Source organism: Copadichromis virginalis, linkage group LG23 (genome assembly GCF_057382275.1).
Source record: "Copadichromis virginalis isolate Kocher_CV1m ecotype Utaka linkage group LG23, C_Virginalis_male_GT1.1, whole genome shotgun sequence".
Classification (NCBI taxonomy): Eukaryota; Metazoa; Chordata; class Actinopteri; order Cichliformes; family Cichlidae; genus Copadichromis; species Copadichromis virginalis.
In genome coordinates, this window is record NC_140639.1 from 30,622,629 (window position 1) to 30,650,575 (window position 27,947).

The 27,947-nt window shown below is 39.5% G+C and overlaps 1 protein-coding gene across 2 annotated transcripts in view; it reads left to right on the plus strand.

The window, feature by feature from the left end:
• The window catches only part of ncam2a (neural cell adhesion molecule 2a), a 468,276-nt gene that overhangs the window by 421,946 nt on the left and 18,383 nt on the right, over positions 1–27,947 (plus strand). For both annotated transcript variants that reach the window (XM_085449776.1, XM_085449777.1), the window contains exon 15: positions 2,295–2,469. In XM_085449776.1, coding sequence (XP_085305902.1) covers positions 2,295–2,469 — 175 coding nt within the window. The remainder of the gene's footprint in view (positions 1–2,294; positions 2,470–27,947) is intronic.

The window sequence follows — 27,947 nt, forward strand, 5'->3', positions numbered from 1 at the left end:
GCATAGAGAACCTGTAGTGATTGGTAACACGGTTTTCTGCTGCTACACTTTTTAAGTAGATTTCACTTGTTCAATCAATGTATTTTTGTTGTCACTGAGGCTTTTTTAACAATAAACCCATCACAGTTGGCAGATTTTAGAAACTATTTTCAAAATCAAGAAAAATGAGAGCAACAAATTCAGCAGAAGTCAGTGTTTTCTAATAGTTCCAAGTATGTCTTTTTTTTTTGACAGTCATTAGATGGCACACGATACTGGGAATGCCTTTTCCCTCCACTGGAGTGTGTGTGACTCTCTAGTTTGACATGTTGTGACTGAGTTTACTAGATGATGCTTCTTGAGTATCTTTTTTTCAGCCCCTGTTTCACTCACTTGTTCTAAATGGGGGTACACACGTGAGCAAGTAGTTGATATTGTGTGTGTGTGTGTGTGTGTGTGTGTGTGTGTGTGTGTGTGTGTGTGTGTGTGTGTGTGTGTGTGTGTGTGTGTTAAAATGCAAAAAGCAGCTTAAACTCACAAGATAAGAGGAGCGACTGAGTTGAGGCCAGGAAGCAGAATAGATGGCACTCGCACAAAAACTCTCCACAGGACTAAGTGGATTTAGGCTGGTCCAAATCTCCTATCTCCCCAGTGCTAATGTGTCCAAGCAGGCATTTCTCTGTCTCATTGAGAAAGCGGCAGAGATTTAAAATAATAAAACCATGCTGCTGAAAAGAGGGTCAGGGAGTCTCAATGAGGCTTTTGGAGGCCGAAAAGGATGCCAGTGAAGATGTTTCACACCCCACTAATCTAATGCCCCTGTCTGGCGTCAGGAACACACAAACTGCTTCACTGTGGATGGAACAGAGAGCCTGAAAGCAGACAGCATTTCAGTAGGGATCGCTTTAGGCAGAAGATTCTTATTTTTATCTGCGGGCATTTATAATTGGAGGTATTGACTCTATTCTGCTACCTCACTGACATCAGACATGACATTGCTGACCCTCATGAAGATTCACCCTGAAAATGTGTGTTTTTGAGTCAACATAAAAGAGATCTTTGCTGATATTTTAAGTATCATCATTTCTTGATTGGAGCCAGACTTTGTTTGTTGTTGTGTTTTGATAAATCCAAACTTGAAATTTTAGGAATGTCGTTGTCAAAATGTACAGAGTAGGTCAGGGGAGAGGTACTAGAGTGCGTATCTATACCGATCTGTAGAACACGGTGGAGGCTCTGTCATGTTCAGGATCTGCTCTCTCAGTTTATGAGGTGGCCATAGAACAGGTTCTCCTAGTTTGAAAGTTAGTGGTTTGCGCTTTGCTTGCTCCAGCCTCCAGTCTGCATGCCTTGCAGAAAATACTGAACCCTCCAATGCGTTCATGGTCGAGTGAATGTGTGTGAAAGTTAGATAGAAGGCACTTAGGTATTACAAAAAGTAACTGTGTGAATGAGTGTTAATTTGTGAATGAGGCATGTTGTATAAAAGCTTTTGAGTGTTTAAGTAGAGTACAAAAGCACTATATAAGAGCTAGTCCATTTATCAATTCTGCCAGTGGTTTGGGAATCTTATCGAAATAGATGGAGTTGCGAATGCAGAAAAGTACAGGGATAGAAGTGGGTTGCAAAGCAGCTTGTAGATTTAGTTGCAAAGTAGCTTAAATGGCAAGCCCTACAGTAGAAGGGACCCGATCCATTGGTTGATGTGAGTTGGCATGGAGATCAGCTGATCTGCTGGGATTGCTACACAGTTTTTGCACAGACTCGTTAGTCAGGATTTTACAATTCAGATGAAATGTTACATATTTTTAAGTCCTGCACCTTGACTTTTGTAAAATCCCGTTTTTAATGGTTCTCAAACTCAGGGAGGAAAAAATTGCCAAGGAGGTGAGACTAATAAGCACACAGTACAGTTAGCATGCTTTCAGCGCCACGCTCTCAGACTGACTCTTCAGTTTCCAGTGCTTTGTTTGCAGTTGGTTTCTTTATGAAGGCTCGGGAAGGAGTAGAGACAAAAGGCTGAGGCCACAAAGAGAACTGTGTGATACCGATGACAGGCTCAGGATTACGGTTTCTTTATACCTATTCAAACACATCTGTGGGGGCGTTTCACAACCGAGCCTGATTGTAGTAACTCTCAAAACTCCCAGATTAAAAACACAAAGGGTAAATTGCTGTTTATCAAATACAACAACACTTTCGCTGATCGCCTTTGATTCAAAGTGAAACATAGAGCTTTGATTAAAACCAGGTAATAAGGGTGTCTTTTGATACTCTTTATCTTTCTATCCCTTTCTTACCCCTCCCTCCGCCAGGATAAAGAGGAACAGTGGATGACCAAGCTCGTTCCAGGTGCGAAGGACCATGCCTTGCTGCACCCGCTCCAGTGGAACACGAGATATGAAGTGGAAATCACAGCGCGCAACGTGAAAGGCCTGTCGGAGCCCACCTTCTATCAGTTCTTCATGCCACAGAAACCTGACATTACAGGTAAAAGCATGATAGAGGAAAACTTCAGCTTGTAATTTGCCCTTTAACATTTCCACTTTCTCATAGATGCCTTTTTGAGTTGCTCTTAAATGCCCTTTGAAAGTCCCCAAAGAACACTTTTGAACTTGTTGTGTTAAGTGGTGGGTCAGTCGTGCCACTAGAAGGAGCGCTGACGATAACAAAAGCAGGAGAGCAAGATGTTCCAGTCAAGATAAAGCGAGCCTGAAAACGCAGCAGGCCTTGTTGCCGCTTTGCTTTCTGGACAAATGATGCTGCTGTCATCTCAGAAATAGTGCCCTGGCCTCTCCGGCAACAGATTTCTCTCTGTATGATTGTCGAATGGGGTTTAAATCCCACAGAGAAGCACTTTACTCCGAAGTTTTTTAAAGGCGCGTTGAAAAGCTGAGAATTTTTCCTCTGTGAAAAGCCAAAACGTCCTTAGTTTGACAGCCGATTGTCTACATTTGGCCAGTTTTTTGAAGGCATAAGAAAAAGTGAGCAAACAAAACAACTAACTGGAGAGTTTGGAGAACAGATATTAAGTGTTAGAGCAATACTCCACAAAGTGAAAGAAGCTGTAAAGGATGAACTATTCAAACTAGTAATCTCTAACAGGATCATGCTCCCAAAATATATTGTACTCGGATAGCGATTTCCATTATCAGGATCACGTTTTCAAACGATTAAGGGAAGAGTGTTTTGTTTTTTTACAGGAAGCTTGAGCAGCAGCCTTGACTTCAGTGCATTAGTGCAGTCCCCTTTAAAACTGCTTCAGGGCTTGTGCACACCAGTGCTTAGTCGAGACCACAGGTTTTCAAGCTGAGAGACGAGACGCACACAGTTGCATGAGGTGAAAGGGACAGGTGGATGTCGGTGTCCCAAAAACAGAAAGACTATAAATGTGGCCCATTTAGCTACACAGTCAGCAGTTCCAGTGTTCACAGTGATCGCTGGGACAGCATTGGACAGTATCTTTTCTATACAAATGCTGTTGAAATAATAATGAAGTAGTTTGCTTATAGTATTCCTTTTGAGTCTTTATAGATGAAAATAAGAAAAAGATGTCTTTCACTTTGTTTTCACGATGCTTCGCCTTGGAGTAACCCATCTGCTTCTGTCTGCCTACCTGAGGCTAGTGCTACATACGCTGAAGTCCTGATGGGGAAAAGAGAGTTGTTTTCTGCCTGTGAAACTTGAGCCATGCTGCTAAAAACATGGCTCAAGTTTTTTCATCAGTAAAAGTGGATGAAACTTGGATGTGGAAAGCACCTGTGGTTAAATTCGTTTCAACTTAGGTTTGTTTAGAAAGCACCAATTAGGAGCAGAGTTGCCTCAAGGGGCTTTATATTCTAGGGTAAAGACACTAGAATATTAGAAAGGCAGCACAAAAGACACATAGACAATATAGGAAAAAGCCAGAGTTTCATAATTACTAATGATTAAAATGATTAATGGTGTATAAACCAATGGAGAGTGAGAAGAAGTGAGTGAAGAAGTGTTCAGTGCAGCATGGGAAGCTCAAAGCAGCCTAGGCTTAATGCAGCATAACTAAGGAGAGGTTCAGGATCATATCATCCAACGCTAACTATAAGCTTTATTAAAAAAGGAAAGTTTTAAGCCTAATCTTAGAGTAGAGATGTCTGTCTCCCAAATCCATAATGGGAGCTGGTTGCACAGGAGAGAGGCCTGAAAGTTGAAGCCTCCCATTATACTTTTAGAAACTCTAGAAGCCAAGATGAAAAACATATGATTTGTCTTTCTAGTCTCTGTCAGTAGTCTCACTTCAACATTTGAATCAACTGAAAGCTGTTCTGGGAGCTTTCAGAGCCACCTGATAATAATGAATTACAGTAGTCAAATCTAACTTTTTTTTTTAGGATCTAATCTCAGAAAATGAACAACAACAATTCTGCTTAGAAATCATTGGAAAGAAGTCCAGAACATGTCAGTCTCATGTGTTTGGACATTCTATTCAAATGTCCCTGGATAAAATGCAAGCAGGAACTAAGGGAAAATTTAACATATTTAATGTTGTTCCAATTACTGGCCAAAAAAAGAACCTAAAATGTAAGGGATGTAAATATTTCCCAACATTATAAACTGAGCGGTGGTTATAAAGCAAATGGCCAAAACAAAATTTCTTGTAATGATGGCATATCAAAAAATAGCATTTGGAGAATAGTCAGCAATCTAACTGTAGATTGTAGCCACTCATCATGCAAAAATGCCAAGTATTTTCTGCTTTAAGATTTGTCACCGTAAAGAATGTGCCTTGTATTATTGTATTTGCCCTTTTGGCATTTGGCCAAACATGTCAAGATGCTAATATTGTTGCTTTTTGTTTTTATCAGAATTATATTTTTTGACTGTTCTTATTTATGCTTTCACCTCAAGGTTCTTGTAAATGTATCACCGTTCTCCTGTTCAGGTACTCTGACTGTCGGCATCCTTGCTAGGGCTTCATTCTTGTCTGCTCTAATAAACAGCACAAGTATTACAATCACACCACGGTTCGCTTCAAAGAAACCCAGCAGAGCACGAGTGAAAATACCCTCAGGCTGTACTTTTCTTCTCTAAAATATCATTCTTTTCTTCTTGTTTTTTCTCGCTGTTTATCTTATGGTCCTCCTGTGGTGCTGCTTTGCAATTCTGCTGAAATTCATTGAGAATGGAGCGCAGATGGAACGTCTCTAGTCGAGCTCGCTTCTCATTTGAAAGAGCGACACGCACACGGTTACATAAGCCAATATACAGACACAGATAACTTCTTCAGCTCTTGGTCTTGGGTATTCTTATGTTGAGACTGCGCTGTTCTGCTGCATAACAGTGTATGTGCTTGTTTCTCTCCTGATAGTTTGACTTGAGCCTTCTTGTTTTTTTGTTCGGGGAGGGCAAAAGCTAGAAAATTCTAAAGACAAAGATGGTTACAGCTACTGCAGCATCTTCTGTGTAGTATTCATTTAGATTTTTTTTTCTTTTTGTTTGTTCTAGGTTTATCTTTAGAAATAAATAATTATCTTTTGATTGGAAAATTGTTATGATTTACTGCTAGTGTTGACTAGCAAGTTGAGCTAGCTTCTATGACTGTGACTGTTTCTTAATTGTGATACTATTATTGTATGATACACACTATGCAAGTACACTATGTAGAGTACTTGTATAACATGTGAATTTAGTGAGAGTAGTGCTGTCTTAAACTGAACACAGCAAAATGCTCACTCGAAGTAACAGCTGCAATTTTGACCAACTATTTTGCTAGCTGTAGTATGTTTTTAACATATGCAACTTAACCCTTTAAGACCTACCATAGAACCAAGTCCGCCAGAGCTTATATTATATTTTTACATGTTGTGGAGCCATTTTTTGGAGCATTTCAAGTTGCTATACATCAATACAACCATTATAGCCCAAATTTTAATAATGTCTGCATTAAGTGCATAGTAATTACATACATTGCAAAAAAGTGCAATAAACTACAAAAAAATTTAAAATCGGTTTTGTTTTTTTAACATGTATTTCTAGTTAGAGAAATTTAAGAGGGGTATCCCTCAAAACTGTAAATACAAAAAAGTTGCACAAAATAGTTTCCCACCACATGAAATTTATTTTAAGTGTCTTCACAGTTTTATTTTTGAAATACACCAATTTTTATATACTGCAGGAAAAACTAAAATAAATATTATAATGCAAATTTGCAATAAAACAGCATATGCATCAAAATAAACTATTTCCAGTAGTGCAATATGAGTTCTAAGCATCCCAGAAACGACACAAAGTCATAAAGTCAAACATAACTTTTAAAAACACCAGTATAGGCTCATAAGGCCCTGATGGTAAAAAAAACTACATTTCCGCAAAATGACGTCACTTCCGGTTTCGGGCAGGACATGGAGGACATGCAATAGTTCGAGCTGCTGGACGTAGGAAGTGTTACAAACAGCTGATCGGATCGGCAAAGCGTGTTTCTGGAATATTATGTTTTTGTTGGTGCAAGTGCTTTTTATGCAGTTTTTGCAAAGCCATATGTGGAAGCAGAGGCGGAGGCAGACATTTGATACACCCGGGGCTTAGCCCTAAAGGGTAGTATGCATGGACACCTTAAACTAGTTTTTTAATTAAGCAGCAAGGCAGAACAAAGTCGGGGCTATATCAAGACACGAGGACTAAACCCCAATTCAACCAAACCAAGAACTGATCCAGAATTAAAACAGGACTACAACAGTTCAAAATCAGGACTACTTAGGACTTAACCAAAACAGAACCAGAATCAGAACTAGATGATAGTAGCACTATTCTACCAAAGTAGAGGCGACCGTGGCTGTAGGGGCGACCGTAGCTCAGGGGGTTGGGAATCGCATCTGTAACCGGAAGGTCGCCGGTTCGATCCCTGGGCTCTCTGTCCTGGTCGTTGTGTCCTTGGGCAAAACACTTTACCCTACTTGCCTACTGGTGTTGGCCAGAGGGGCCAATGGCGCGATATGGCAGCCTCACCTCTGTCAGTCTGCCCCAGGGCAGCTGTGGCTACAACTGTAGCTTGCCTCCACCAGTGTGTGAATGTGAGAGTGAATGAATAGTGGTATTGTAAGGTGCTTTGGGTGCCTTGAAAAGCGCTATATAAATCCAATCCATTATTATAAAGTCCACTATTTAGATTGAGAAAAGTTTATATAATTATTTAGCCTTGTTGTGCAAACAAGCCTGCATAACTTAATAAATATAGAATTTGAAAAATAACAAACCTAAAAAGAAACACTAGGTACGAGATACATGAGTATGACTATGATACGGTGATACTTTTGGTAAACAACCATTTGACTAACATCTGTCTCACCTGCTCTTGTTCCACCTCTGTTCTGTCGTCATTCTCTCTCTCCCTCTCTGTTCCTCTCTCTCCCTCTTTGTGCTGACAATCAAGCCAAACACCAACATCATCAAATATACAGTTGAAACCAGATATTTACAAACTCTTCAGGTAAAAACACAAACACTTTTTTAATTGTAACATCAAATCAGACTAAATGTTTATTTTTTTTAGATTGATAAATATAAAAAACATATTTGTTAACTTTAAGAGTAAAGAGAGAAACTATCAATTGTAAATGGCACCAAATTGTATTCAAAATTGAGCCACACTTATGGAGCTCCACAATTCTTTTCCTGGTGTTTTGGTTGACATCTCTTGATTTTCCCATGTCAAAGAAACAGGCTCTGTGTTTTGCCTTATATGGATCCACAGGTGTTACGTCCCCTGGCTAGTCTAGGGGGTTGAATGGACGAACATAAAGGTGGATAGTGAAGGAGGAGCCAAGATGATAACTTTAAAAGGTTTATTTAATGCTGGTGATGAGATTTGGGTTCAGACTGAGGTATAACTTCAGGGAGAGCCAAGGCCAACGTAACAAACAAAACATCCCAGATGTAAAAATAAAAGAAACTTACCTAACTCCAAAGAAAACAAAATACACAACCTATAACCATAACCTACCTAACAACACATAAACAGGAGAAAACGGGATGTCAAAACAAAAGGCAGCTCTCCCCTACAAGCAGTCTGAACATGAAAACAATGCACATACAAATCACAAAGGCATGCAAGCCTGTACAGGTATGGCAACCAAAATGGCCAGAGGGCACAGAAGCACAGCTCCACAGGCCTTAAGTAGTGCTCTGCTGATTAACAATTAGCCGGACTCTGAGCAGCATCCAATCAGGACAGAGGAGGTGGAGCCTAGACAAAACAAAGAGTTAGGCTGTATCCCAATACAGGGTCTGCAGCCTTAAAGTACGCAGTCTCAACGATCCTCAAGGGCCGCGTACTTAAAGACCGCTAAGGCCGGAAGTGCGAGGCTTGTGAAATGGGACGGTCTAGCCTCCGTTGCGCTGCCCAGGTTGCCTAGCAACCATGATACTAACAGCTGGAAATGTTTCATACAGCTTTGTTTGACAGAAATGAAGGAGAAAATCATTTGTTCATTTGTTTGTTTGTTTCTACATGAGCTTTGATCATTCTCTGTAAGATTAAGGTCAGCTATTGAACGGCGTATATTTTAAAGTAAAGGCTTTAAAACCAAGTTAGTACAAACGTCACTAATGTCACATAACTTTGCCGACATGTGGCCAACAGTAATGTTTTAATGTTCTTCGTTATTAAACATTTGCACATAAATAAGTGACATAATATTCAGTACTTACTTAAAGTTTACTCTTCGGGCGCCCCTCATCCGCCGTTTTTTTTCGGCAAAATTATCCACACCCACCGCCGCGCTATGCATTCTGGGATATATTGGGCCATGAAGCCACGTCCTTAAAATTCAGGGAAATGAAGGACGCATTTGAGGGCCGCATTTCGAGCAGCCTTCGAATTGGGACAGCCTTCGTCGCGTCGCTGTGACGTAATCGGCCTTAAAATGCGGTCTTTAAGGCTGCAGACCCTGAATTGGGATACAGCCATGGACTCTACTAACCTATCAGAAGCTTCTTCAGCTCAGAATGGAATCGTCTGGAGTTTTCTTATTAATTAACAATAAACTTAGTGTATATGTACTCCTAAATTTGATGAAAGTGAAAAGAGAGACAGCTCTCTCTCTCTCTCTCTTTATTCTGACATTTAACTAATTCAAAAGATATTTCAATATTTATTTATCCAAAACAAAACAGGTTTACTCTAAATTGATGTTGTACAGTAAAAAAATGTTCTTGTGTTTTCCATAAAGTGTATGTAAGTATCTGGTTTAAACTGTGAATATACTGCTGTGTATTGAAATTCCTCCTGTTTGCATTGAAATATACTGAACAACATACAAAGCATAATATCTAAAATAACATTTTCCATATTGCACTACCATAGTTTTTTCTTTGAAAGAAGCCCCTTATGTCCATTCTTGTATATCAGTACATTACTATGGGCTCAAAATGTGGTCATAATTATTTTGTACTTGTAAATCAGGATTTGTATGTGTGAAAAGAATTTGTGTGTGCGTAAAAAAGATTTGTGTGTGGACTTGGCCAAAAAAAAAAAAAAAAAACCCTGCAAGTTACAAGTACGAACTTTGACCCTATTTTTCTTCCTTTCATCTGATTGGTCAATGTCATGTCAATCACAAATGTAACAATCCAATCAGAGAACAGATGGGGTTGGCTGTCGGAGGGGTGCTTTTTTTGAACTGCAGGTCTTTGAAGGGAATAAATGCCCTTTTACATGAAAAACCCAGCGTTTTCCTTCATCACCACGAAGGAAAACAGTCTGTGGTCGTCTGAGTTTGGTGGTTTCTGTGTCACAGGTCTACGTGTTTAATACAGGGACTTCCACAGCCTTTTCGACAGCGCTGCGGACCGCGGGGGGACGGCGACGACGACAGTGTTTTGGAAATGACAGTCTTCATTACAAAGCTTTCTTCGTTATGAATTAGCATACATGTTTTTATTGAACATTTGAAGAACTAGCAAAAAAAACAAACTCTTGTAGAGGACATAAAGTCAGAGATAGAAACGACAAGCAGCAGGTGCATCTAGTACAGGTAGCTGCAGCACTTCCTGCATCCGATGTGAAAGGACCTTTATGCTGCGCACTGTGACTCACAGCAATGGTCCCGGGTCAGCCCTGACTTTGTGTTAAACTAATCCTAAAGTAATAATGGTATTTCTAACCACTGATATAACACAGATTTATCCTTTCAACAGCTGCTGAAAGTTAGGGGACCTAGCTGCTATCGGATATTTATATAGAGATCCTCCAGCTTCAAACTGTATCACCCTTCAAGGACCTGCAGTTCAAAAAAGCGCCCCTCCGACAGCCAAACCCATCTGTTCTCTGATTGGATTGTTACATTTGTGATTGACATGGCATTGACCAATCAGGTTAAAGGAAGAAAAATAGGGTCAAAATTCGTACTTGTAACTTGCAGGGGTTTTTTTTGGCTAAGTCCACACACAAATGTTTTTTACGCACACACAAATTCTTTTTACACATACAAATGTTTTTTTACGCACACACAAATCTTTTTGTTACACATAAAAATCCCGATTTACAAGTACAAAACTGATTTACAAGTACAAAATATATATGACCACATTTTGAGCCCATACATTACTGAAACTGATTTATTTAGCCGTGGAGGGTAACAACTGAAAATATGAAATAAACACACATGTAAGCTAAGACTCTCTAAAGCAGACCTTCCCAAAGTGTGGGGCGCAGAGCCATTGCAGGGGGGGGTGCGGCATGAAAAGGGAAAAAAAAACAACGCTTGGACACTGCTAGCACTGGGCGCCTACAGAAACGCAAAGCAGGAGATGAAGCATCGCTGAATATGTTTCCAAACCAACTTCATTCTAAGCCAAAGACTAGAAAATATGGTGAAGCATATCTTCCCTTTGGTTTCACCTGCACAAGTGCCGAGGTAGGTCTCCCCTGCAAAACTGGTTTTGCCTTTGTCAGGAGCAGCACTGGGCTCTCCAAATCATGGACAAACAGTATCCCACATTCTTAATTTTTAGTTCACAAACACTTGTTGTAATGATTAATTACTCCTGACATTTTGGAGATGTTAGCTCTTTATACAGTAAAGTTACAGTGGGATACAAATAATATGAGGCTGATCCTGCCACGATTTGTTCCCCCTGTCTAAATCACGGACAAACAGTATCCTACAGCTGTTTATGTTTTTAAACCCATTTTGGTTTTAAAATCTCAGTTTTCGGTGATTCGAAACGCTGTTTACGTGTCGACGAAACAGCTGTGTTTTCAAAAATACCCGTGTAGGTGTGGACGTAGCGTAAAAGAGTTAGTAGTTTATTTTCTTACTACCTGCAGATTACTTGTATTTGCTTAATTGTTTTCTAAATGTTTGAGGTGTGAAATAAACCGCAATGGAGCAAAATATGGGTGTGTGTGGTTGGAGGACGTGTTGGTGCGTGCGTGTGCGCGGGGTGGGGGGGGGGACATTTTTCTGTAAAACAAAGGGGGCCCAACGAAAAAAGTTTGGGAACCACTGCTCTAAAGCAGCGGTCCCCAACCCCCGGGCCTCGGACCAGTATCGGTCCGTAAGTCGTTTGGTACCGGGCCGCGAGAGTTGAGGCTCAGGTGTGAAATGTATGGTTTTCTGGGTTTTTATCAGTTTTCAGCATTATTTTGTTATCGTTTTTATCGTTTACTCGGTTTTCCTTGGTCTTTTCACGTGTGTTATGAATAAATTTTCTTTTTTTCAGTTACAAACCTTTGACAACACATAAATTAAATTTTCCTGAAAGGGAATAGGAACATTGAACACACATAATCACAAAACAATGCCACAAGTCTGTTAGCCTAACGTTATTGTTTAAAAACATTACTACTTTTAGCTAGCTAAAACTCTAGCTTTTAGCTAACTACAGTGTTTTGTTTTACTAAATCCTCCACAGTTTGTTAAACATGCACTTATGCAAATGCAACATGCACAGTAAAGCAAAAATATCTTTGAAGTGTATAACATGCAACATGGATACACTTTGAAGCTGGAATATATGTGAAGCGATACAGAAACATAAAAATGTTTTTTCTTTCATTGATCCCATGCAGGCGTACAGACCCCAATTTCACATGTGATTTAAAAGAAGAAAAAAAATCAAAGGACGGCTGCTTCAGTGTTGTTTTGCTTTCTTCTCGGAGCCTTTTACCGCATCCATTTGTGCTATTTTGGATGTTTGCCTCTGTCATTATTGCACTGGCTAAATAGCCTGTAAGAGTGTGGGCTTCTTTTCAAACAGCAAACAAGACAAGGGAAACGGCAAGCTTAAGGCGGGTCACTTCGATTGGCTGTCCTATCTTGTTAGGTGCATCGTGGGAAAGAGCCTGGGAGAGAGAAGAGGGTGAAATTGGGAAAAAACACTTTTCCTCCTAATGTGTTTGTTTGAAAGAATAAGTCGGCTGAGCTTTCCATCTACGAAGGCAATAAAGGGGCTTACAGTAGACACAGAGGGTAGGAAGCTGTCGTGTCCCGCAGCAAGGACGGAGCAGGATTTTCACAGAGAACTCAGTCATTTATCAAACATTGTCTCTTGGTTATATTTCACAGGACACTCTAATTACTCCCATTTCTAAACCACTGACCCAGTCCAGCTGATAGCTTGGGTGTATCTGTTTTAAGGTTTAACTTTCATTGACCAAAAGCATCTTGATACTTCCGGACAAAATCATATTGATTTGATCATACAGCTTTAGCAAAGAAAAAGGGAAAGACTCCACCTTTACATTCTCTGCTTCAGTGACTTAAAGTAGACATAAAGAAGTCCATCTATCCCAATGAACAATATTAGAAGTGAAATCTCTCCTAGTCTCAGTTGCGGGCCATCTTTCTAATTGTTGTGTTTATTTCTTTTTTTTTTCCCCAAAACAGAAAATAGGGTCAGGCTATATCGGTACTTTCTATCTCCCAGTAGCCATTCTCTCCTCAGTTCTCTCTCGGTGTGTTATGCAGCTACTGTATTCAGTAGGCGTTTTCTTTTTTTCCTCCTCATCCATCTGCTTTCTCCATCCTATTTTAGTTTGTAAAAGGCTGAATAACCTTCTTCACGTCCTGCTTACAGAGAATTCTTTAAGAAAAACACCATTGATTGCAACACTTTTCAATTTACTCCCTTTCCTTTCCATCTTTTTATTTTATTTTAGTTTTTTCTTTCAAACGAAAATATTTTTTTTCACCTTCTCAACCACTAAGCTGTCCTTCTTCCCTACCCAGTTACAACATTGTCTCTCTAACACCAGTTTGTATTTATTTATTCTTTTATTGGCTTGTCAACCAAACTGCTTTCTTGGTGGAGAGATTTTTTGCAGTCTCCTTTTTCAAATGCATTTAGACGTTTACACAATGGCTTGAAAGCAGCGCGAAAACAGTTGAATAGTGAAAATCACTGATTGAAAGCTTCTGATCCCAGTCATGTTTCTGTTGGTCAACTTGGGAATGAGAAAAGGCTGGATTTTGGAATTGCTACATTAATGCATAATTTCTGTTCAATCTAAGCTCAAGCTCCAGCTTTAAAACTCACTGCTCAGTAAACGCGACCATAAGATAAGATATGATAACTCTTTTTATTTCATTGCACAGTCACAATTAGTACAGTAGTACAGTGAAATTGGAAAACTGTCCCACATGTTTCCCATGTTATTTTATAGGCACGTTGTCCCACATGTCTATAAAATAACATAAAATAAAATCCTAAAAACAAAAAGCATAACTGTACCCAAGTTATGCTGTCAGAAGCAACTCCTTCTGGTTCCTGTTCCCTTAAAGCTAGCTTTCTTTTGATTGGCTGCCCTTCAAAATCAAAAGAATTGAACACAGCTCCACTTGCGCTCACAGCCAGACCTGTGTACCTGCGATCACCATGTAAACGATTTCCGCATTTGTCAGAACACAGAGCCAAGAGTAGAAACAAAATATCCAGAATTGTGTTTAGAGAAGTCTAAAGTCTGAGCTTTTAGATCATGGATCATGGAGTCAACCACAAACTCCTCTGTATACCAAAGTATTCTAGAGTGAAATGTGGGACCATCTGTCCAGCAACTAAACTTGGCTAAAGACTGGTCAAGAAACAGGACAATGATCCCAAACACAGCAGCAAATCAGACGAAATCATGACTAAAACAAGAAAAAAAGATTCAAGGTGTTGCAATGACGCAAAGTCCAGATTTTAATCTGATCGATGCTAATTTAGGCCCTTAAGAGAGCTGTGCATAAAAAAGTGTGCACAAACTTTAATGAACTGCAGCAACACTGTATCACAGAATGAGACTAAAGTCCTGCACAACAATATGAGAGACTAATAAAGTCACTAAGAAAATGATTACTTCAAGTGATTGCTGCTAAAGGTGGTTCTGCAAGCTACTGAATCAATCAGAATTACACTGATGGCTGCAAGGCAAGTGACAACAGATGGGATTCCACCAGTATGTGTTCCCAGATAACACAAAGCCTCAAACGTTAGTCACAGGCCTACAAAATAAAGAATGGAAACTAAATAAACAGTAAACATTAGAAAAATCTTTTGGTTATTTGTTTATTCTGTGATCCGAGTCTGTACTGCAATGATTTTAAATGACACAAGTGTTAGCAGTCGCCAAGGTTACACACGGACTAACAGAAAAGAAAATCATTTTAATTAGGTTCGTGCTTGTGGAAATAAATGAACATGACTGTTATTGCTTACTGTGAGTAATATTTTATAATAATACTTTCATTCATTCATGTAGACATGATAAGCTGTAAACTTTGGTGACACTAAAACAGGCTTCTCTGAGTCCCATAATGCATCATGTCATCAGTGCCTCATGCTGTGGTGCATATCAAACAACCAAGGGCCAATTTAAGAGTAATAACAGCATTTTATTGCTTTATTTTATGCATGTTCTTTGTAACCTCGGAGTACACCAGATTGACACATAGGACTATAAAAAAAAAGAAAACCTTTTCTAACAGAAGGCGTTGTTTTTATTTGTTTTGTGTGGAAAGCGACTAAAGTCACATAGGCTTTTACAGTAATTGCACCTGGCACCGATCGCTGTACTCTCGCTTACATAAAAAAGAAAAAAATATGACACGATGATGCCCGAGTATGCCTAAATCTGCCCCTGCGGCCTGATATAGTCTGACACTGCTTGTGTTAAGCTTTGTTGTGGCTGCCGCATTTCTTTCCTGGCTTTCGCTTTCTTCTCTTTCCAGTCATGTGCCATAAAAAGCTTTGATAGTAACAGGCATCATAGATTTTGTGCGTAATAATCTCATCAAAGCACTTGAAGAAATAATCTAGGCAGCACTCTCTCCTCCCCCGTGGAGCTCAAATGAAACTTCTTCCTGGAAGTGTTGCCAGCAAATCAAAATGGGAAATGAATACTTTTATAGCTGCCCGTTACATAAATCAAGTCTTTCATCAATTTTCAAAATGAAAGCCAAGCAGTGTAATGAAGAAAACTATTGTTCAATCATTTAGTGTGTAAAAATGCAACTTTCTCAACACGATCACTTGCTGTTACTGCTGATACTGAACCAGCTGATACACTTCCCAATATATATTTGTGAGATTAAAAGGAGCATTATAATAAAGCATCATTTACATTATGTTTACTAACTGCAGTCTCTGAAGTCCTTGCTCAGTTTTTCTCCATATGAAAGTGGATTGCTTCATTTGGTATAATCAGTTGAAGTACTGTTGCTCTGAAACTGCCACTCCAAAATAACAACTGCATCTGCTGCTGAATGTGTGGCTGGAAAGATTGTCAGATTAAAGCTGAAAATTCAGACTGAAGTTGACAAAACTGTCAGACATCAAGAGATGTACAAGCAAAGCTGACCCGCAGGGATTTTAATTGTAAAAGCTTTAATCCAAGACCTACATTTGTTTGCCTTGTATAAAATGCACCACAGTCAATATACGGATTGTAATACTTACTGGGGTATAGAAGGCCAATATAATAGGAGATCAATGGTGGTGTTTACTTCCTCATTTATTCATGGAACAAAGATAATCCTGTCGAGATCAAAAGATTGCATTTCCGAGGGAGCACTTTTAACATCAGACAAAATTGATGTCAGCTACTGCAAAGGAAAGCGAGCAGGAACAATGGCTCACACAGATGGTTTATGGTGTTTGAAGACTGTCTGATCTTTGTTTTGCCCGTGACCAGGGATTAAACTAGGATTTGTAGTTCCCATAGGTGTACAGTTGTGTGCGCGTAGCAGCAATGACGAAATTCTTATACATACAAAGACTTTACATTTACATTCAGAACTGTCCAGAAGGGATGATGTCGCTTCACATTACCTATAACAAAGTCCGGTCTGGGTGGACATCCCTCTGCTCTGGATGTGGCAGTGTGCAAACGACCAGCTATTGACAAAACCTTTCAGTGAGTGCACTCTCTAGTGTATCAGTGTCGGTTGTAATGGCGCATTACTATAGATCACTGAAGGAGAGAATAGGCATGCAAATAAATAAATATGCACAGACTAGCCTTTTTAATCACTAAAGTGCAGTGGCATTCAATTGCATTCTGAAATACTGTGCAAAAGTCTTTAACCACAAGTGATTTCTTTATATTTTCTTGGGAAATGGATAAAAGGTGCAGCAACATGGAGCTGATCTGCAAAGAGGCTTTTGGGAAAATCCTTTTCAATCATCCAAGATTCCCAAGTTTTAACATTTTATATATTTTTACGCTACAATTGCAGTTTAGATATTGTTAATCACACACAGGCTGAACCAAGTTAGGACACGTTAGCCACGTTTGCTTTTAATCTGCATTTGATCAATGGGCAGGCACAGATAATAAGACTATATTATGCATGTGTGAATGTTGGTGTCTCTGAATCCACTTGAATTGTGAGATTAATACCTGTTGTGGCACCATTTCCAGTGTGTCACTAAAACATTTGGCTTTCAATATGGTAAAAAGTACTTGGGTAAAGAAACCATCTCCATCTCCAAACACTTAAATCTGCATGTATTGTCCTTGATGTCAGTTATTAAATTTTTTTTTTTTTTTTTAAAGATCCTTTTGAACATTTCAAGGATATTGAGTCTCAGCTCCAAACACCTTCTAAGGACAGATTCTGTTGGGAGAGAAAGAAAACACTTGATATTCACAAAGTTAAGTTTCTGAAAGCCCTTTTGGCAGAAAAAAATATAGAAGTATTTTCAGAAATGATGCCTGATTGCAACCAGCTTGTATGGGCGATATCCCAACTCTAGTCAAGAAAGATCTTGTGGACTTGGGGAGTCGGGATGCTGAGAACTGTGAGGGAACAGTCATGAATCAACACTGCACTGTTAAAATACTATTTAGATACCGAAGCTGGGATAGGAGGGCAAAGTGAAGAGAGGAAAAACAATGGAAAAGAAGCCAATACATTGTTAACCAACAACAACAGCAGGAAGTGACTGTTGGTGGTGAAGTACAGCAAGATTCAGGTGGGGTCTTGTAGGACCTTCAACACTCAGGGGTTGCATGGCATTGTAACCTTTTGGCTTTTAAACTTTTGTTCATGCATAGGAAACTGCTTAAGCAGAGTTTAAACTTTGAATTGTAACTGCAAAGATCAAGGTACAGACACTTGAATTACTCCTTAAAAAGCCATAACCCCAGACAGCAGCAATTACAGAAAAGGAAGCTGAATTTCTTTGAAGTCTTTTGAGGTTGATTGTTAAGGATGCCATATTCTTCGAACCTAAGAGTAATTTCCCATGGTTTTTCATTTCCTCTACGCTGGCACTTGAGTGCACTTGAATCGCATCAGGGCTGATCTGCTTCCTCCTTGAAAATGGACGGAAAACAAGAACCCATCCATCTCTCGCGAACTAGAGAGGATTTAATTATAATGTTGAGTTTTTTGAGGATGTCCTCAAAAAAACTCCCCTTCTCCACTCCTCGTCACATCGCAAAGTGAGCACTTAGGAGGAAGACTTGCTCCCCTCCACAAATGATGATGTTTATCGCAGCCTGCTACCTTCTTAATCAATGATTGCCCGTTTGGTCATCATTAATTGAGTCACTTTCTCATAGATCCCATCTAGAGACAGTCAATCACTGGTCAGACCTAATGAGTTTGTATTGTCAAAGATGTGTATGAATGGCTTCAGGTGCCACGCAAGCAGCTGGATGTCTAGCCACCGAATGGTACTAATGGGCCTATATATCAACAAGTAATCGGAAGAAGGAAGTAAACTAGTTAATAGAGCAGAGAAATAAGAATTAATGAACACTGGGTGTGCAGAAGTCGAAAGTTTTTGAAAACTTAAGTCTTAAAAAACACACAATTGTTTTTTTACACAAATGCTTTGGGGAAAATGTGTTGCTAATTTTTGCCAGGTAGCTGCAAGATAAAAAGAATTCCTTACTTTAACATATAAAGTAGCATCTATGCAGATATGAACATATCTTGAACCATTTAAGCATCAATTTGGAACTCAGATCTTACATATGGGAATAATTCACATGCTGTCCTTTTTAGAAAGCATAAATTATTTCTATTTGCATACAGTAACAGATAAAAATGTTCAGGGTCAGCATTATCAACCCTCTGAAATGTTGACCTTTTGAACTGAGCCATAGCACAAACCACTACTGTGAAATGATGGGGCCCGTTCTTCGTACGTCGCTCACTACATCCAAGATCAAATGACACATCCAAGACCAAACCATCGCGCTAACCGTGAGCTCGCTAATCCGGTTCCCCGAACACACCTGCTGTTGACGATTAGTACAGCTGGACGCAGTAATGTGACATCACTGGGTGTCGTAAAAGGGGCTACGCATCGATAGTGGAAACATTGATCGGCAACCCTCTGATTGGTCGGCGAAAATGTCGACGGAGCGCGCTCGGCTCGGTATTTTTCGGCAGCAGAGCAAGAACTCTTGAGTGAGGGATTTCAGGAGTTTCAGAGTTTAATCAGAACGCAAGGGAACACTGCAAAGGCTGCAAAAGCAAGGAGAGAGGGCTGGCAGAAAGTTGCTGACAAATTAAACTCGTAAGTAATTTAATAATAACAATAATAATGGAGTGGATTTATATAGCGCTTTTCAAGGCACCCAAAGCGCTTTACAATGCCACTATTCAGTCACTCTCACATTCACACACTGGTGGAGGCAGCTACAGTTGTAGCCACAGCTGCCCTGGGGCAGACTGACAGAAGCCAGGCTGCCATATCGCGCCATCGGCCCCTCTGGCCAACACCAGTAGGCGGTAGGGTAGATTTATCATATCACACTATATTATCCAATATTATATTACATTATATTATAATATGTTATATTATATCCCCTTTCACATTAGAGCCACAACAGGACCTACTAGAACATGGGAACAGGTAAAAGTGAAATATAAGAATATTCTACAGAATGGTAATATTTATCACTTATATTGCTTTTCGTCTCTTGAAAAGAGACCCTGGAATGATCTGTTTGTTTATAACAGCAACCAAGAAAAGGGCAGAGCAAAAAAAAGACAGGTGGTGGTCCTGCACCCCCTCGTCAACAAGTTGGTTAAGTAAATAATATCCTCACGGGAAAATCGATATCTCTCTATGAGCACACTGTCGCGCTGAGCTAACGGATCCTGTCTGTCCCGCAATATACGCTGAATTCTGAAAACTCTCCTTATCAATCTTGCACCTTCCGCAATGGGTGGCTCGCGTATACGGACAGGACATGGCTGCGACAGGCTTCCCAAATCTACCTTCGCTTTTATAGCCGTGGTCTCCCATCTTGATTACACAAAGTAATTTGCAATTGCTACTCTGAAATATGAATTACATCTGTAATAATCACATACATGTGATAGAATATTAATAGTACATTTCCCTTTTTTAGGAAATGACCTGTATGTATCTGTGTGACATCAATAAAAGGATCAAGTGCTGCATTGTCTTTAGTTACATTGATGTTATTTATTTATGGTGAAACAGTGGTGGAATATCGCTGTTGCTTTCGTATAAATGAAGCGGACATACCTGCGTGGCCGCGATCTAATCCTGTTTACATAAAGTAAACCTGCTCCCGAGCAGGTTTACGCTTACGGCTCTGTTGCTATGACAGCAAGTCCCGGATGAGCTTCGGGGAACCGAACGATCCAAGATCACGCGAAATCATCAACAATCAAATCCAGCTAACTTACTTAGCGAGGTACGAAGAACGGGCCCCTGGTCTTTTTGTTCACACTATTAGAATGAGATTGCAGATACAGCGGTCTCTCTTAGCAATAGGGTGAGGACATCAGTCATTCAGGAGAGGTTCAGAGTGGAGCCGCTACACCTCCACATCAAAAGGAGACAGCTAAGGCTGTTGCATCATGGCTAAGGTGTTCTAGCTTGGCATGTCCTACTGCAGTGGTCCTCCGTGAGTCGTTTGGTACCGGGCCGCGAGAGTTGAGGCTCAGGTGTGAAATGTATGGTTTTCAGGATTTTTATCGGTTTTTAGCGTTATTTTGTTATCGTTTTTATCGTTAACTCGGTTTTCCTGGGTCTTTTCACGTGCGTTATGAATAAATCGTCTTTTTTTCGGTACCGGTACTAGTTTTATTTAGTTGTATTTATCCGCGACACCTTCGGGATTTCTTCATTTAGAAAGAAGACCAAAAAAAAATTTAAAAAAAATGCCGGGTTGCCAGTCCATGAAAATATTGTGGGGCATGAACCGGTCCGTGGTGCGAAAAAGGTTGGGGACCGCTGTCCTACTGTACCACGAGGAGGCCTGGCGTAGACCCGGGACATGCTGGAGAGATTACCTCTATAGGGTGGCCTTGGAAAGACTCAATGTTTCCCCAGATAAGCTGGAGGACGCAGCAAGTAGGAGGTCTGGTCTTTCCTACTAATGCTTCCGCAAACTGACTTCAGATAACCTTAAGAAAACAGCAGGATGATCTATTGTTTTGTTATTTTACATTTGAACTTTTATTTTAGTGGCTGTCATTAAATTTCAAACAGTGTGCGTCATTCATAATGCACAGCAACGCGCCACACTTTTCAGTGTTTATTAGTTTTTCAGATGTTAACTTGTCACATGTTAGTAATACATGAGCGTCTCATTTTACATTAAACATTGGTTTGTTTCAATTGTTTTTCTTTTATATTGCCTTTCTGGAGTATAACTTGCACTGTTTATAATGCACGTTACGTGATTCTTTTTTTTTTTTTTTTTTTAAAGTAATAAATGGTTTAAAACATCTTTGTCAAGACAGTAGTGAAGGATTTAGCCAAGTTGGGAATTGTAGTCTCAAAGAAGACTAGCACTAGAGCCCTGCTCATCTTCAGGAATGGACTGAGAGGTTGAAGACTAAGAAATACTCTGTAGAAGAGACACCTTTAAACCAGACTTAAGTATGTTAAAGGCAACCTGGAGAAAGAGTATAGATACCAGAACTGCATCCTTTGGTCAGATGAGATGAAACTAGAGCTATTTGGCCACAGAGATCCTGCTTATGTTTGGAGAAAGAAGTGAGAGGAATATAACCCAAAGAACACTGCAGCCCCCACAATGAAACACTGTCTTGGAAATATTATTATTTAGTTACGCTGCTTTGGTGCATCTGGAAAAGGGAATGTCATCTTGTTGGAAGGAATAATGAAGAAAGGAGGATATGAGAAGATTTTGAAAGAAAAGGTGGTTTTAGTTTACTTGAAAAAGCTGTGTTAAAAATTCCTTGCTCTGTTTAACAGCACTTAAACACTCTTTTAAAATATGAAATTTTTGTACGAGGGACTAATAACTCTAGACCAAAAAAGACTTCATTTAAACTGTAGTTAAGAAAGAAAAATGTTGGACAAAATGGAACATAGTAATTATTGCAATGCTTTGAATTTATGTCTGAGTCATGGATGGATTGAAGATACAAGGATGGAAAAATGATAATACTAGTCAGCCAATACTGGAAATTAACAGCAAAATAAAAATGTGACAACAGAAAAATTAGCCACCATTTGTTTTTTGACATCAACAAAACACTCTTAAGGAACTGTTAGCCAAAAAGTATCTCCATGTCTATGTGCTCTGCCCACAGCCAGATTGTAAATTTCAAGATAAAGTCAAATTTGTTGCCATCCTCAGTCCAAAATACAGAAGTGATGACTGCGCCAAGCACACGAGTGTTGGACTGCCTGTCTGCGTTTCTATTAGGCAGACCTCAAGTTGGAGAGAGAAAGCACAGTGATGCTGCAGTATGGCCTCATTTGCAGATACAGAAAGTGAAAATATAACCATAGACACAGAGGTAAAGATAGACTCTCTCCCCCTTTCTGCATAGTGAATGATGTTGGATATATGTCCTGTGCATCATAGTGCACCTGATTTTGGAACATCATGGGGAAGAGAAGGCACAAACATTGATTTTGGGAGTTTTCAGTTGGAGTATTATCCGGTCGATAAGTGATGACGCGACGAATCCTACTTCCGGGCCTAAAGTAGTCCGAGTTTAATATGGCTTTTGGGTTGTGAACATGTTTAATGTTATGTATTTTCTTCTATTTGATCTCAAAAAGCTCCTAAAACAGTCAGTGATCACTGTTGACCTCCCTCGGCTTTTATTACCACTAATCATTTATTTAAGCTCAGTTTTTAAAACCTTAGGATGTAACTACAGCCCAGCGCAGTATATGAATGACTAACCTCGTATTGTGGATGGATTATCTCAGTTGTTCTCCTGGCTGAAGTTTGGTCCTTTTACAGCATCCTGCCATGCGATTACATTTGTTCCTGACCACCGAGAACACTCACGTTAACTTTTATCGAGTGGAAAAAAAAGTTAGCTTGTTTATATTATGCTAACATAGCTGTGTCGCTAGCGGTCACGTAGCACATCATTATATACCAGCTAGCCAAACTTCAGTAACCCTACAAACGTCACTGTTTAGTTTTCTGTCTTCATTTATGTTGGAAGTGATAGCAGAGCTGTACGTTTTAATTTGTTTCCAAAACCCCGCAGTCAGGACATGCTATATTGTATTTAGATAGAAGCTAGCGAGCTAACTTCTGGCTAACTTCTAACTCCGTTAAATGTCATAAATTCCATTTTCATGGATGCCTGGATGTTAAACTCAATTGTTACACCTGGTAGAGCAGAACGCTGATCATTTTATTAAAGATGAAAGACTAGACAGTTTTTCAACTCTCAGTAATGCCATAGTGATCGTTTGATATATGGACCTGCAGCGGCGTTTAGGCCCAGACACGGCTAGTGACGTCAGACTTAACGACCGGATATCCAAATACAAAAAGGCAAGTGCAAACGATAGCTTTCAGATACCTTTTCTTGATGTCTAAATTGTGGGAAACATGTGCCAGAAGAGATGCCAGCATCACAGATGATAAGCATTTCTACTAGTGAAAAGTCACATCACTGCCTTTTTATTGGCACTGTAGAAAGTTCAAAGAAGATCAGAAGCAAACCTTTTTTGTTATCCAAGTAGATAACTTGGTACGTGACTCAGACGTAAAGCATGGCAGTTTTTTTTTTTTGTTTCATTTGATAATGAAGCATGCCTTTGAATAAATAATAGCTTTAAATCCAATGAAAATTCCCTTTCTTAGCCAGCAAAGGGTATTTGCATCCATAGTGCAACTTCTGCCCTCAAAGCCCCGCAGCCAGTTTATCACTCTGACCTGTGGGTTATTACAGAGGATGGTTTTCACTGCTGCCGTTGCATCAGTTTGAGTGCAGGTGATCACTCAGTGCAAGGGGAAGGCAGCACTGCCCTCTATTTCCTGAAAGACCCTCCAACAGAAATGACCTCATTACTTCTCTTTACTCTGAGATTATAAATCAACTATGGCAACTCTAGGTGACCAGATGAGCGTTTGTTGCACATTAGTAAAAACTGGGCATCACCAACAAATAAAACAGGAAATAGTAGTTGATCACATGTAAGCAGTAATGTGCATGTTTCTCTCTTCCCGGCATATTATTGGAAGGCATTCTAGCAGCTCTCCTGATGTGCCTCGTGGACACACATTTGTTATATTTAAATAAAGCAATTTAAAAATTTCTTACACGGAGATCTGACCCGTTTCATATAGTAAAGGTGAAGGCTGAAAATTTTCTGTAATAAAAATTGATAGACTTTTACAGAGCCACAGCGGAGTCCCTAACCTGAAAGTGTAGTTGTAATTGTAAAAGCTTGCATTGAAAGATGAGTTTAGATACACACACAAAAATAAATAGGCATGTCCAAATCCCTTTGGGGTTGTGTCAAGGAAGAGCTTGTGATGTTAAAAAAACAAAAAAAACAAAAAAAAACCCTGCCAAATCAAATATGTGGGGTACCCGCTGTGGTGACACCTTGTGAAAAAAGGAGCAGCCGAAAGTAGCTTTGGGTTAACTGGTGACACTAAATTGGAAGTGACTATGGATCTGAAATAGATAAAGCACTTTAAGTATATTGAATAAACGGCTATATAACCATATGGCTTTGGGTAAACTGTAATCTTAAGCACTTTGAAGAGCAGGAATGAGATTATATAAATGCCAGTCGGATTCCTTTAACAACAGTTTGAACCTTTGAACGTAGCTCTAAGAGTAGAGTACCGTGCAAGTCTTGAGACATCTTTTTTTCCTGATTCGTTTTGGGATTTACGTGCAGCGATGTATTCAAATTTATGCACACATACATAGAAATGTATATAGAGGAAAAACGTTTGTACAATTCTAATGAGCTTGAAAGTCAATACTTGGTGTGACCACCTTTATTCTTCACAGTCTGAACTCTCTGGATGTTTCTGCCTTTTGTTCTGTTCTCTGTCAGCATGATCCCACACTGCTTCTGTTTTGGAGGAAGGAAGGTTCAGGGTTTCAGTAGTCATCATGGGCTCATCCGATTAGAATGAGAATAAGCAGTCATCAATCATTTGCAGGTTTTGTCGTTTTATTGTATAACGGGTAAAGGAAAGAAAGACACACATGGACTGCTCTCTCTAAAAAGGACAAAGTATGATTTAAGTAACTCAAAATGATACATGAACTCAGGAAACTCAAAGAGAAACTCACCTCAGCTGCCGCCCCATGTGGGAGTGAAGAAAGAGTGAGGGGTAGGTGAGTGCAGTCCTTATATAACGAGTGATAGGTGAGTGCAATTAAGGCCAAGCACCACACCCAATCAAAGGTGAGGAAAAGAAACAAGGTGCATCTGGTGAAGTGAATGTGCTAAAAGGTGAGCCTTTACAACAGCTTCAATAATGTTGAGGTCTGGGCTCTGTGGAGGCCAATCCATGACTGATGGTGTCACATAATCAAGTCCCAAATTCGTCAGTGTTGTCATACTGAATTTGGTCATTGTTTGCAAACTAATTTAAATGACCTCAGACCATACGTACAAAGCAGTGATGATGCACTGGCAGTACGCGCTGTACTAGAAAATACAAACGCACATATTTCAACTCAAAGATGAGCCTATTAAAATCACATTAAATACAATGCCTTTCTTAGGAAACAACATTTGAATCTGTAAATTGACTAATGCACTGGCAACATTTATTGAATAACACATATGAATGATATGATATGAAACTGATACCCTTTAATGCTTTCCTGATCTTATCGCTTTCATCACCATTTCTTGGCAAAAATCCCGCTCATGGAGGTTCTTCCAGTAATTGGGCTGATCGCCTTCCTGAGCTAACAGATCAGGTGCTTGTTGATATCAGTGTGGTGACGTCTTTTTCTTCTGCTCTGTTTCTCCTTCTTTTGTATTGACTTTAATGTAAGCTTTTTTTTTTTTAGGCATGCTTTCACCATCATTCAATTGTCTAACTGACATGTTTTGGGGTTTTTTTATATGAAGACATTGCTCTGTGGCTATCGTCCTAAATAAGTTGTTCACGTTTTAAAATATGTTATTTTAAAATATTAATCCATTAATAATAAATTAAATGTATTATATTATATTAAATATATTATGATTTGGTTTCGCTAAAACAGTAACAGTCACTGACTCAACAAAGTTACCGTTAATTCCTGAAACATGCATTTATTTTGTGTGCAAATTAAGAACAGTTCTAATGCATGTCGGGTAGTTTTGTTTTTTTAATTTTATTGTACTTTATCATTTTTTGTTGTTGTAAGTATTTCATCTGGATTTGTTTTGCACGTTAGGACCACCATAGAGGTGTCAACTACAGCAGACACTGAGGACTCTTAATGCTGACAAGAACAGCTGATATCTCAGTTTTGATAAAAGTATTCTGAGGTATACCTTTATCCAGAAACAGCCCTATTGTGTGTGTGTGTTTCAGCACAGCTCACACTGTTCTTTTCCTAAATCACTTCAGAACCTGGGAATAAATCGAATAAAATGGCTGGAAAAACAGCTACAAGTAAACAAGCATGTAACATATCAATCCAACCTCAAACTGTCAAGCTGCTGCTAAGCACTTTAGTGTAATACTCCTTATCGGATGGAAGCCTGATATTTATGGATTTCTGTCTTTCAGGCTCAAGACTTTTTGCTGGCATCCCTTCAAAAGAAAAAAAAAAGACAATTTAAAAAAAACTTTATCGGGACACTTCGAAGTCTTGGGGGGGGGGGGGGGGGGGGGGTGTTTTTTTATTTGTGTCATATTTGCTACATCTGCCATTTTTTTTTTAAACATTTAAAAAAAATCACAAAACTCTATGTATCAAATATGACACCTTAGGGATTACTGTAAATGTACAACACAGGAAAAACTCTCATAATGACATTTTTAGCCATTTGTTAACAAAAGGCAGAATAAAAGTGTTAATAAATGGATCCGGTGTTAAGGTCATGTAGCTCAGAGGTAGGGATGGGTATCTTTTAGGTTTTATCCGATAACGGTGCCATTAAAGAATGGAGAACACAAACTTTGTCCAAAAACCTCTTATGTTTTTATTTTTAGCAGTCTGTTTTTTTCTGCAAAATGATAACCAAGTTAGCCTTTTGTGTCGATACAACATACTTCCTTTGGTTGGATCGGTCCTTAAACAGTGGAAAACGAAAACTTTGTCCAAAAACCTCTCGTGTTTAACTGTTTTTTTTTGTAAAAAGATAACAATGTTAGACTTTTCTGCAGCTATAGGGCATATATGGTATCACTCTATCAAACAAGAAGACAGCCGCATGTAACTACAACAGTGTTTGCTAGTTCACCTTACGTGCATTAATTTAATAACGTGGTTAGCCTACTCAATGTAAATTACACACAAACAACATTAAGCTACTGACCCAGAGAAGCTGCTGCTGCTGCCAACATCATCCATCCGCATTTCTGCTACACTGGCAGGCCTAGGGGCCAGGACTCTACTCTTCGGGTTCTTGGGGGATGTTGCTGACTCCGGGTCCGAGAACAGGCACCACACCCGCAGTAGATGCACACGGTGTGAGGGCTCGTAGCAAGCTATCAAATACGGTGCATTTCTCAGCTTTTAAAAAAACGCTATGTGTCGCCAGGTGTTTCATCAGATTCGAGGTGTTACCTCCTTTGCATAGTATCACCTTAAAGCACTTGTTGCAGGCTGCTGAGTTTGCATCTTTTGCTGTGAAATACAGCCAGACTTTTGACCGCTTCACCTTGGGCATTTTTAATCTGTACCTCTGCTCTTAAAGAACGTACGTACCTGGGCCCGCCTTCTATCTTTGGAAAGGTAAAATGATTGGCTAGAAGGAAAAAAGGCACCGAAATAAAGCAACGAAATGTGCACTGCTTTTCAGTCTGGTTACTACCGTTTATGTGGATACCGGTACCCATCCTTACTCAGAAGTGCCTTGAGTTTTATGACATAGACACTGTATAATGTCTATGGCCCATCGTCAAGGGAGAGCACCTAAAGCTTAAAGACACAGAGCAGACTGTGGCAGTGACAGAGTGACTGCTTTGAAAGCCTGAAGCTACAGCTGTGTGATGATGACAAACAGTTAAGTATGGCTTAAAGAATGAACTGATATTTTCTGACTTTTCTGGAATATGTGGATGCTTCCTGGGAGCTGTAGAGGTGTTGTTTACCATT